This window comes from Tupaia chinensis, unplaced genomic scaffold, assembly GCF_000334495.1.
Source record: "Tupaia chinensis unplaced genomic scaffold, TupChi_1.0 Scaffold148904_1, whole genome shotgun sequence".
Lineage (NCBI taxonomy): Eukaryota > Metazoa > Chordata > Mammalia > Scandentia > Tupaiidae > Tupaia > Tupaia belangeri.
In genome coordinates, this window is record NW_006208752.1 from 1,617,521 (window position 1) to 1,630,054 (window position 12,534).

At 38.0% G+C, this 12,534-nt stretch overlaps 1 protein-coding gene across 2 annotated transcripts in view; it reads right to left on the reverse strand.

Moving 5' to 3' along the window:
- Positions 1-1,996: 1,996 nt before the first annotated feature.
- IFT57 (intraflagellar transport 57) overlaps positions 1,997-12,534 on the reverse strand; it is a 61,578-nt gene continuing 51,040 nt past the window's right edge. For both annotated transcript variants that reach the window (XM_006170768.3, XM_027769205.1), the window contains 5 exons: positions 8,869-8,940; positions 7,979-8,110; positions 6,234-6,296; positions 3,649-3,715; positions 1,997-2,381 (listed from right to left, as the gene is read on the reverse strand). In XM_006170768.3, the coding sequence (XP_006170830.3) occupies positions 2,203-2,381; positions 3,649-3,715; positions 6,234-6,296; positions 7,979-8,110; positions 8,869-8,940 (513 nt within the window). In that variant the 3' untranslated portion in view covers positions 1,997-2,202. The remainder of the gene's footprint in view (positions 2,382-3,648; positions 3,716-6,233; positions 6,297-7,978; positions 8,111-8,868; positions 8,941-12,534) is intronic.

Genomic DNA, 12,534 nt, shown 5'->3' on the forward strand with positions numbered 1-12,534 from the left:
TTAAATTCTTCACGCTCCAGAATAAGAGTTAGCAGATATTCTGGAGCTATATAATGCCAATCATCTACTCATCCACTCACCAACTCTAAACACTTACCAGGTACTTTCTATGTGCTGGATACTTAGACGGGAATAGGAAATTAAAAAAACTTTTTTTTAACTTTTTTTTTTTTTTGAGAGATTTTCACTGTAGGGCGCGTGCGCTCGCCAGACAGACAGAGAGAGACATAGAGACAGAAAGCGCGAAATCACCCCCCAGGGGGGATGGTCACGCCGCAATCCCTTCTCCTCCATTCTCCTCTCGGGATCTTGGGCCCACACGCACACGCGCCCAGCGTGAGTTTTAAGCCACCGGGTCCGGGACACGAACCGCAGTCGACTACGTGGGAGTCCAGCGACATAGCCATTACGCTAACTGCTGGTTCCCATTAAAAAAACTTTTGATCATGTCCTTAAACAGTTAAATCTATTAGGGAGGACAGAAAGAATTTAAAAAGTTATGAGGTAGTATAAGTTCTTTATTTGAGATAAGCAACAGTGTTCTGTGGAAAGAAAGGAAGGGACATGTAGCCCAACTTGAACAAACCAGCCTATTTCAAAGAAGTGGTAAAAATAGGCTGCTCACACTACTCATTAGGAGAGTTCTTAGATTATTGTGCATTTTGCTTTTGAGCAGAAATACATTTTATGGAGAGCTCTGATTTATCTAAAAGGGTTCTCTGCATTGATTGAATTCATCCAGAAACTGCTCAGCCATGACAATATTTATGCAGATAAATTCCCAGAACCAAATGTTACATTTCACTTTTTCTACTAGGCTCTTCCCAATGACTGTAAAGGGAGAGGAAAATTTCAGACTTCTTCTAACTGCCTATTATCCCAAGGTGGATTTTTTTCTCCCTGTTGTCTTGAGAAATGAAATAAACTGATATATTTATAAATTGTACTGATGGTCATCCTTTTAAATAGTAGTTTTTGTAAACTGATTTTCTCTTACCTAAACTTAGCTTGAGGGAAAGGCAAAGGTTTTGTGTGTGTGTGTGTGTGTGTGTGTGTGTGTGCACACGCACATATGTGCTGGGGTATATGTATAGACAGTAAAGGCTAAGAAAAAAAATTCAGGAGAGAAATTATTAGGATAAAATTGATAATAAAATTGCATTATTGTTGTTGTCCTAAAATAAAGCACAATTATGAAAATTTTCTGACAGTGCTTTATTTTTAAAAGATAAACACAAGGAGCCAATTGATGGCATGGTGGTGAGGGAACTGGTGAGCTACATCCCATATGGCTGACTTCATGGTTCACATTTCAGACCTGGTAGCTTGAAAGTCACACTGGGCATGTGTGTATGCCCAAAATCCCAGAAGAAGAATGGGGAGAGGAGATTATGGCCATAAGGTGATTTATCTCGCTCTCCCTCTGCCTCTATCTGGTGAGTGCATACTTCCATAGCAAAAAATAAAGTAAACAGAGGCTATCTTCTGTTTAGTGCTCCCCTGACCAGTTTTCCTCAGCTCTAAACCTGGTCCTCTAATATTACTTATTTCACCAGTTTAGAAGCCCTAGTCCAGAAAGTTGCTCAGAAATATGAAATATTCATGATAAGTTATAACCTTTAAATGTTAATAAGGATGCTGAAGCCTTTTTCACTTGCAAAATGGTACAACTATTAGGTTGTCTGGAAAGTCAGGACATATTTTTCTATGCAAAAATGCATCATGACGTTCCCAACAAGCCAATATAAAGTTGGGCAAAGATAGTTTAGGTTGTTATGAAGAATTCCACCCACCCATCCTTAGCAGCCTCTAGTCACAAGTGGTCACTGTAGAGTAGAATAAAGCAAAGAGGCCAGAATATGTTAAGCGTCCATGGTGACAGACCTGTACAGGCAGGTCACTTACTTTAGCTTATGAAAGAATATGAAGGGCAAGGAATCACCAGGTGGGAGCTTTGCCATAAGTAATGATTAGTGAAAGCATTTTTGACACTGAGAATTTTTAATTACTTTATTACACATTATAGTCAAGGTAATGGTTGGAATCATCAAACCCACCACGATACAATATGTGTGTGTATATATGTAAAAAATACCCAGTGAACATGTTTTAGGAGGTACAATTTTGTTTTGAAATCTATGTAACATGAAATGTAATTTGATATAAAAACCAACTAATCAGAAGCATGAAAAAGAGCATGTTTTAATAGGAGCCTATTGTTGACTCTGGAAGAACTGTTGCATGCATGTCCCTCGTCATGTTGGACTTCTCCTTCAGTTTTGATTGCAGTAATGTGTGTTCCACAACACCAATTCTGATGTCCATCTGAATGGTTTCTTGCTTCAGTTTTGTTAAGCTCTGTTTAATCTTCACCAAAGGAGCTGCAGAATGAAAATAGCATGGAATAAAAAATGTTCACTTGGAGTATCAGTGTATTCCAGGATTCTGTGTCATTTTTCTCACTTTGTCTTAAGCCAAAAATAGGGTTAAAAACACAGCCAATAACTTACTGATGATATTCACAAGCTTTGCTGTGGCATTTTAGATACCTGAGATTTCTAAGATGGAAATGATATAGAATATGATGTACTGAAGCCACACCTTCTTCCCTGTCTAGGGGAAGAGCTGCTGAACAGTATTTAAGAATGTATTTGATATGATTTTATGGGTTACTATATTTGTCCTTAGGAATAGAGATACAAAGGGGGAAAACAGGAAGAGAGAAATTACCTTTTAGATATAGATAATGGGCAATTTAAAACATTGCAACAAAACCCCTCTGCATCCCTATTTGAAAGATCACCCACATATTTCATTAGAACTCCAGATAATTTCCAGGGCATTGAAAAGCCTTAGGCATTCACCACTGGCCCGTGTCAAAATAACCAGCTCACAATGGAGGATGATTACTGGAGGACTTAATTCCTCTCTGTTTGACCCCTGCCCAATCAGGCCTACTGAGGATGAGGAAAAAGAAAGGATACCACATCACTGTTTTCATGTCATTGGGGCATGTACTTAGTGCCCTTTTATACATAAAATGGAAAAATGAAATTCATTTGATGAAAACAGAATAAAACAATATTTTAAATTGGCATATCAAAGTACTTATTTAAATATTTCCTAATCTATCTTTGAATCAATTCGGTTCAAATAAAAAACCTAAATTAAAGTAAAAAAAATTATTACTCTTCTTAGCCAATTTATAAGCAAACAGTATGTTGATTATCATTCATCAAATTGGCAACACGTGCCTCTCCTCACACATGGAACAGACAGCCCCCATTTTTTTTAAGAGAGATTTGCTACAAGGCACATACACTCCCCAGGAAGACAAAGAGAGACAGAAAGACAGAGAGCGAGAAATAACTCCCCAGGGAGAAGGCCATGCCACAATCCCTTCTCCTCTACTCTCCTCTTAGGATCTTGGGCATGCACACAAGCACACACACCCAGAGTGAGTTTCAAGCATGGGGCTCGAACGGCAGTTGATTCCATGGGAATCCAGTGCCTTAACCACTGCACCTCCTGCTGGCTCCAACAGCTCCTTGCAGGTGGCAGCCTCCCCTTTGTTAGCACTGTCTGGAAAGGCAGGTTCTTGAGGAGCTAGTCCCCTTGCGCCTGCTCCTCCCTCCTGGCAGTACTCACCACCGTCGGTCATGCTGCTGCCCTTCTCTTCCATCTCTTGCTTTACCTTTTCCAACTCTTCTGTAACCTTTCATTGAAAATAAGCTTTCATGAACACTGAATTTTCATAACATTTAAAAAATGTTGAATGACATATTGAGAAAAATTTATTTAAATACAAGAGTACTGCAAAAAGTTTGTGGGAAAAAGGGGAATTAAATATGAGTGTTCTGGTGCACAACATTTTGAAATCCATGTATAGCTTTTTCATAATATTCCTTTCTGTGAACTTCTTGAGGACCCCTCTACTAGACATACATAAAGGGAAACAGGGAAATAAAGATATTAGTACCATTCTGGGCAAAATCAAATAATAGGGAGCATTTACAGATATGGAAAGCCCGTGATCTTCTGGTAATTTGTCTGACTTTAGTAAACTTCACCAAATTACTTGCACATTAGCTTTCTCGAGTTGCAACATGATAGAACAAACAAAGTTGTTTCAGCACCAGGTAGTTAAACCTTATAATTATCTCCTAACATCCACTGCCCCCATTCAGTAACAACCTTATTAATTAATATAATGTAAACATCTGTTTGAATATCTAAAGAATTCTGTATTTCTAATGAGTGTCTAAACCTTTTCTAATTATATAGTTCCATAAGAAACTGTTACCTTTTCTTTTATAGGACACTTAAAAACACTTCAGTCATGTGGCTATATATATAAATCTTCTGCTGCTCTATCCAAAGCCTACACTCCAACTCCAAAGGCACACTGTGCTGCCATCTTGGTTCTTACCTGCACTTGACACTGAGATTGTACTACTTATTATTGTTTCTATTATTAGCACAATTCCAAGCTAGCATTCATGTAGCCAGAAAATATCATCTTTTAAAAATGGGGAAAAAATTTTATATGATCTAGAACAAAGCCAAAATTAGTGTAACATATTTTTTTATCACACTGGTGAGTAAAGCCTTCCCTGGGAATAAAGGGCTCATCCAAGTAAAGCAAATTAATTTTTTTCAGGCACCTAAAACATTACAATTGGGGATAACTACCTTCTCTAAGAGAACTAAATGGTTCCCTGGACTCCCTTCAAGTGTTAATTTACCTAGCATAAGTGAGCACTTTACTTCTACATAATGTTTTAGTTGCCTAGAAGCACCACAGAATTAGAGTTTAAATATTTCTAATATTATATTTTTAGGATTTTAAAATAACTATTCTTCAAATAATCTCTATAAAAGAAGGTTAATTCTTTACTGTCAAAACAGTAAAGTTTGTGATAATTATGTTGGATTGGAACCAAAGATAAAATCCTGATTTTAGTGCCAAATTGGCTACTGACCTTGTTGCAAGGTTCTTCCCCCCTCCACCTTCCCTAGCTCTTCAGTGACAAATGGGAATGTGTATCAGATCATACCTATATTTTGCAAGATCATGAAAATAAATGCACCATATGTAGAAATAGCCTAGAAGTTCTCAGAAGAAAGTAGTTTTAAGCCACTCCCAATTGTAGACAAAAAATACTTGGGTCACATATAAGTTATCAACAACAATCACTAAAAATAAATTTTACATTTTTTGCCATAAGGAATGTGCACTTACCAAAGAGATAGTGAGAGGGAAAGTGAGAAAGTGAGAAATCACCCTCCAGCAGGGATGGCCATGCTGCAATCCTTTCTCCTTCATTTTCCTCCTGGGATTTTGGGTCTGCACACAGACACACACACACACACACACACACACACACACACACACACACACCTCTCTCTCTCTTTCTCTCTCTCTCTCTGTGTGTGTGTTGAATTTCAAGCCCCTGAGTCTGAGACTTGAACTGCTGTTGGCCTTGTGGGAGCTCAGTGCCTTAACTACCATGTACCTGCTTACCCCTAAAACTTGTGATACATTTCTAAGCCAGTGCTGTACCTACTGGTCTATATAGTAATTATAATTATTATCCACAAAGTAAATATTAAGGAAAGTTTTAAGTGTGGTACAATTATGAGCAGGTTTTATGTTGAATTTAATGTAGCAACTTCAAGAATCTTACGAAAACCTAAATAAATAAATAATTGATTGATTGATTGATAAGAAAATTTGGGATTTTCTTCTAAGGAAAATGACTGAAAGCCCCTGGAAGCAATCTGTGTGTGTGCTGAATTTCAAGCCCCTGAGTCTGAGACTTGAACTGCTGTTGGCCTTGTGGGAGCTCAGTGCCTTAACTACCATGTACCTGCTTACCCCTAAAACTTGTGATACATTTCTAAGCCAGTGCTGTACCTACTGGTCTATATAGTAATTATAATTATTATCCACAAAGTAAATATTAAGGAAAGTTTTAAGTGTGGTACAATTATGAGCAGGTTTTATGTTGAATTTAATGTAGCAACTTCAAGAATCTTACGAAAACCTAAATAAATAAATAAATAATTGATTGATTGATTGATAAGAAAATTTGGGATTTTCTTCTAAGGAAAATGACTGAAAGCCCCTGGAAGCAATTACTGAAATAAGCAGTACAGTATTACACCACCCAATGGCTCAGGCAGCTGGGCCCTCTGACAGGTGAGAAGCTCTGCAAGAGGCTGGCTTGTACCTCAGACAGAAGTCTGGTCCTTTCCGTTACTCCACCATTTCCCTGCTGGTATCGCTCCCGTGCCTAAGGGGCAAAACATTTTGTTTAATGACAAATTCAAAACAGAAGCAGATTACTTAAATTTGACCTCCTTGTGTTGGCAATTTCTACATATCATCTTATGACAACTCCCCTCCTTGTTGTGAATACATTTGTGAAAGTGACATTTAGCTGTAGCTATTTTATGTCCCTAATAGGCACCATGTATTTAACTGAAGCACTATAGCATGATAAACTATCTTAACCTTCACATACTGACTGTGTAACTCACATGGGCACAGTTCACAATACAAACTGTCCTTGGCCATTCCTGAACAGTTTAGGAGAATGACTTTTGGTCAATCTAATTTGCATGCTATGCAGAGAAAATTAGTTAAAAAAAAAAATCAATCAAAGTAGAACATCAGGTTTGGCAATTAATAAGGATTAACAAACAGTATGACAGTACAATCAACTGGAATATGTTCTTGGAAACCAATCTTAACAATTAATTATTTAATATTCATATTAGACAGGTACATGGTGACTTTAATCAGAGAATTTTATGGCATTTTTAAACTAAAAAAAATTAAGTTGTCAGGAAAGTCATGATGTGTTATTCTATGCAAAAATGTGTCATGACTTTCCTGACAACCCAATATTTATGAATAGCCTATATATGAGGGAGTAATAAATTGAACAAATAATATAAAGATCACTGTTTCATTTTTAGGAACTCCTGAAAGTATAGAAATATCTCAAATTTACTCCCACTTTTTTTCCCTTCTCCTAACAGTCTGTTGAAGGAAAAAAAAAAATACACCTTCAACGAATGTTTGCAAGTGTTCTTGCTAATCTTCTTTTACATCAGGAAATAGGGATCATAAGTTCCAAAGGAAAGTCTTACTACAAAGAACTACTGCTCTCAAAGGCTAGAGATTTTTTGGGGGGTTAAAATTCTAGAATTAAAAAAAAAATTGTCTGATTTCATTAATTAAGCTGCTTGTCTTTGAGAGTGTCTCACTTTCATGCTCTTTATCATGTGGTTATGAGCCTTTACAGCAAGAGCTGTCATTTCCCTCTGACACATGTAAATGCATGCTATTCTTCTTCCTCCTACTCCTCTGGTAAATTAACAACGGATTTAAAAACAAAACTGGGTATCCTGACATTCTGCTCCTGTTCTAAGCCATGTTCCCTAACAATGTATGCTTTCATTTGTTTATATCAAATGAAGTACATTTAAAGACTTCTAGGAGTCAATTTCTATCTTATGTTGTATGGAATTATATTTCACTTGGCTTGTTAAAGTGGGCAGAGAATAACTGTGTTTTTGCTCTTTGTGAAAAGCATTTCATGATTCCCAAATGAAAATTGTCAAGTTTAGGGATCGGGGTCATGAGTTGGAGTAAAGCCCTGAAAAATCATTCTTTTTTTTTTTTTTTTTTCTTTCTTTTAAGATTTTTACCATAGGATACCTGTGCTTACCAGAGAGAGACAGTGAGAGGAAAAGTGAGAAATTATCCCCCCCGTGAGTGATGACCACTCCGAAATCCCTTCTCCTCTGTTCTCCTCTCAGGACTGACCATTCATGCAATGCACATGTGCCCAGGGTGATTTTAAAGCCACCAGGTCCAGGACTCAAAACATGGTGAGCCATTTGGGAGTCCAGTGCCTGAACCACCACACCACCTGCTGCTGGGCTCTGGAAATCATTCTTAAATTACCTCACTCAGCTGGGCTTGAGCTGTACGATATTCTTGAACCAAGTGCTCAAGCTGATTGTTGATGTACTTTTCTCGGCTGCCAATCTTTTCCAGTGTCCTACTAATTTCATTGTGGAGTTTGTCCAAAAATCCCTGTAAATTCCACAAGATTTTAGAAGATTATTTTTTTTTTCAAATGCAGTTAAAGATGGGTTACATCTCCCTCACTTCATTCCACAAATGATCAGCCAAGTGTGTAAAAGAGGACAGGAATTTTCAATAACAAAAAAGTCTGTGAAGAGAATATTTTAGTCACACTTTGCAGGATGTCAAAATAAAAAAGGCACCTGGTAGTGCCAATTCATTTGCCTTATGCGTATCTGAAATTTACGTGATTGTAATTAACATTAAATAAAGCTCACAATCAGGGTAATGGAATAACATAAACTTTCCTTTAGCACAATCCCAAGATGACTGCAATATTCCAGTTGGAAGTAGATTCCTCAACTCTAGCTCTAGCGTGAGACCCCTAATTTCTCACTGAAGCTCTATTTCTTCATGGCAGACGTTCCCATTTCTGGAAAGGCAGCAAGCCTCAGGAGGCTGAGGTTCTAAGTATTGCTGGCCTGGAGTTCTATCATCCCCTGGGATGCAGGGAGGAAAGAATAATAAAATATTTCTAATATAAGTGTATCTATACGATACCTATATATCTCTTTATATGTAATAAATGTGATATGAGGATTTATATAAATTAGGTTTAAGTAGTAGTGTTGAAATGTACTACAGCACATTCGATTAGTAAACGCCCAAAAGGTAAGGGTTGCGTCATTTTTCTTTCATGTTCTTCCATGGTAGGCGTTTCACAGATGGGTAGATAGATATTGATTCATCTGGAGTATTTCATATACCTTGGTCTCCTTCAGAGCAGATTCAATTCCACTTTTATGCTGGTGCATTTGGTCAACATGGATTCTCCAGTCCTACAGGCATAAGAGCATATAGAAATGAAGTAAAAAATCCAGTCAAGTGCTGCAGAGTGGTATTTCTGTCAGCAACAGACCGCATCCACGACAGTGATCCCATAGGTTAAAATAGACTATACCATACAGATTAGGTATCTGGTAGGTGATGACACCTAGGTGTGTGTAAGCACACTCTAACAATGCCTTCTCAATGACAACATCACCTAACAATGCACTTCTCAGAATGTGTTGTTGAGCTATGCATTTTCTTCTTTCCTCCACTTTGTGAAGGAGCGTCTTTTATCTTAATTATTTTGGTTGCTGCCCTATTTCAGGTGGGCAAGCTATATATAGCCTGCAATCAGATTATAAAGAAATATGAGTAGAACACTTTAGGATAAAAGGCTAGATAAATGTAAATTATTTTATGTGTTCACAGAGTGATGTCTGACAATTTGAATATAAATTATTCCTGCACTGCTGTTGGTTAATATTTATGACTACCCATCACAATGAAAAAAAAATTCTAATTACTATAAAAGAAATACTTGTTTAAGCAGTAACAATTATGTTTGCCAGAAGCAACTCTGGGCTCAAACATCATATATCAAAGATTAGTTTGTCCCTTGGAATTTAAATCGGGGCCTTCTTCTTCACTAAGACTTTTGAATTTCTTTTTTAGTCAAGAAAATCTATAATGATTACCAGAGTTCATATGTTTTAAAAATTGTCTACTACTGCTAGACTGATCTGAATTAGTGTGCATATTTGAAGTATATGACATTTTAATCTCCTACAAGATATCTTCAGAACACTGCAGTTTATATTCCTACAAGTAACATTTTTAAAGACTTGAGAAATATCTATCGAAAAGAGAAACAGAGATAGTAAGTTGACATAGTGATAAAACTAGCATATTTACCAATCATACATATTTGATTGCAACCCTGGTGCTCTACTTTGCTATCTATATTATTTTGTGAAGACAAAAACATTTTGTGAATAATCCTTTTTTTAGAGAGAGAGACTTTTTTGCTATATGGCATGTGCATTCACCAGTGAGAAAGAAAGAGACAGAGAGACAGAAAGTAAAAAATCATCCCCTAAGAGGAAGTGGTCACACTGCAATCCCTTCTCCTCTCAGGATATTGGGCATGCACACACACGCATCAGGAGTGAATTTTAAGCTGCATGGTCCAGGACTAGAACCACGGTGAACTACGTGGGAGTCCAGCAATGTAACCATTATACCATCCACCGGTCTCTGTGAATAATTCTAATCTAGCTATTTCTTAACTTCAAAATAGGCTAGTGACCACAGGGTAAAAAATAAAACCTACTAATTATAAACCTATATTAAAGCTGCAAGGAACATCAAAAAGTATCTAGTCTCACCTTTGTAATTTCAAAGATGTGCAAACAAAGGTCCAGTTTGAGAAAGGGACACAGCCAAGGACACAATACAGGTAGTCGTGTTCCTGGCTCAGAAGCCAAATGCTCGAATTCCCATACAGCACACACATAATGGTGGTTCAGAGTTAAGAGAAGGGCAATGGAAATGGGTACGAGAGAGGGAGCTAGAGCAGAGAACAAATCACTTCCTTTAAGCATTTTTCTCTCTCATGACCAACAGTATCTCAGAATATGAGGTCTAGAAAAGATCTTAGAGATCATTCCTTTATTCATCCATCTAACAATCACCTAAAGTAATGTTTTCCTTCCACAGTAGAAGGGAGTGTTCAGCTCCTGTGACTATGACTACACAATCTGGCAAGAAAACAAGCTCCCTCCAACTCAGCCACTCAATACAGGAACAGGGAAGGGAAGAACTGGCGGGCCTCCTGCAACAGGACCAAATACGGTTCAGCCTCAAAATGGAAACCTATCTAAGTCCAAGTAAGCATTTTTATGAATAAAATAAGTTAGCAAATATATTACTAACTTTTTGAAAAAGCACTCATTCTAGCTGTTCCAATAAGAATTTCAGAAGGCTTAGTAAACACCAGGCTCAAATGTTTACATTTACCCTCTCTTCCAGTCAGTCTCTGCCTTTGTCCTTACTTGTCTCCATGTGTATATATGTAGAAATATCCACACATATACATACATACATACATATATACTTAAAACATGTAAATAAATATACATAACTTTTTAATTTACTGGAACTTATGTCTTTAAAACAGTTTGTGGGTCAGCTCATGGCCTAGTGGTTAAGGTAGCTAGATCCTACATAGCCTACTATGTGGCTCCAGTCCTGGACCTGGGGCATAACAACTGTACTGGGTACATGTGCATGTATGCTCAAGATCCTGAAGGGGGGGGGAGTAAAAGGAGGAGGGACTATGACTTGGTCACTTGCAATGGGAGTTTTCTGCATCTCTCTCTCTCCTCTCTCTGTCTCTGGCATGTGCACATGCTCTCTGACGAATTAAAAACAAAAACAAACAGGGGCCAGGAGATGCCATAACAGTATGTCACTGGACTTCCACATGGCCTACCACAGTTCTAGTCCCAGACTGGTGAAAATCACGCCAGGTGTGTGTGCATGTGTGCCCAAGATCCCAGAAGGAAAGTGAAGGAGAAAAGATTGGCTACATGGCCGTAACCCCTGGGGAGTGATTTCTCCCTTTCTGTCTCACTGTCTCTGTCTCACTCTTTCTGACAAGCACATGTGCCCCAAGGCAAAAACCTCTTAAAAATACAAATAAACAAAAAAATTAATTGTCTGCTTCTTCCACCCAGCATTATTTACAACTATATTTGCATGCACATACTCAGAATATTTTGAGAAAAGTAACCATGTTTGACACATCTATATAAACTAGAGATAACTGTGTAACTTACACTGACAAAAAACTACATGGAGGAGTGGGTATTTCTGTGGAACCTTGAAGCGTGAGTAGCATTTCAACAGACTAGAAAGGAGGGAGAGAGGAAGGATATTTCAGGCTGAAGAGTGACAAGAAAAAGGAAAACATAAAGAACAAGTAGCCTAGGCTGACTAGAGTATAACACAAAGTTCTTGGGGTAAGGTTAAAAGGATGGATCATGAGGAAGCAAAGCTGGAGAAGTAGGTTAAATAACATCAAGGGCTTTACCTTTAACAACTAAGAAGTATGAATTTTCCCACATGAATAATGGGGAGCTAGCAATATTTTGGTGTCAGTTCTAAAGATGAGTTTATGACTTTGTAAATGCAAGAGGGTGTGTACACTCAATGTGGGGGCTGACTTAGGGAGAAAGCACCCCTCAATGAGGTGTGGCTATGCCACAATCACAATCGCTTCTGCATTTCTTCATCTTTTTGGGATTTGGGATATGCACACATACTTTCAAGCCACTGGGGCCAGGATTCAAATCATGGTCAGTCATGTGGGATCCACTAGGGTTCTCCTTGAACCACTAGGTTACAGGACTGGCCTAAGACTGTGTTTCGAGAAAGTACAGAGGAAAGGACTGATTAGAAATGCAAGAGACCAAAGACAGATAGGAGACCAGGTAAGACATATACATTATGTAGATCGACAGGGTCGAGTGAGGGCACTGCTTGTAAGACTGGAAGAGAAGGGATCGTTTCTAGGAACACAGGGGAGGCCGAACCAGCAGGAA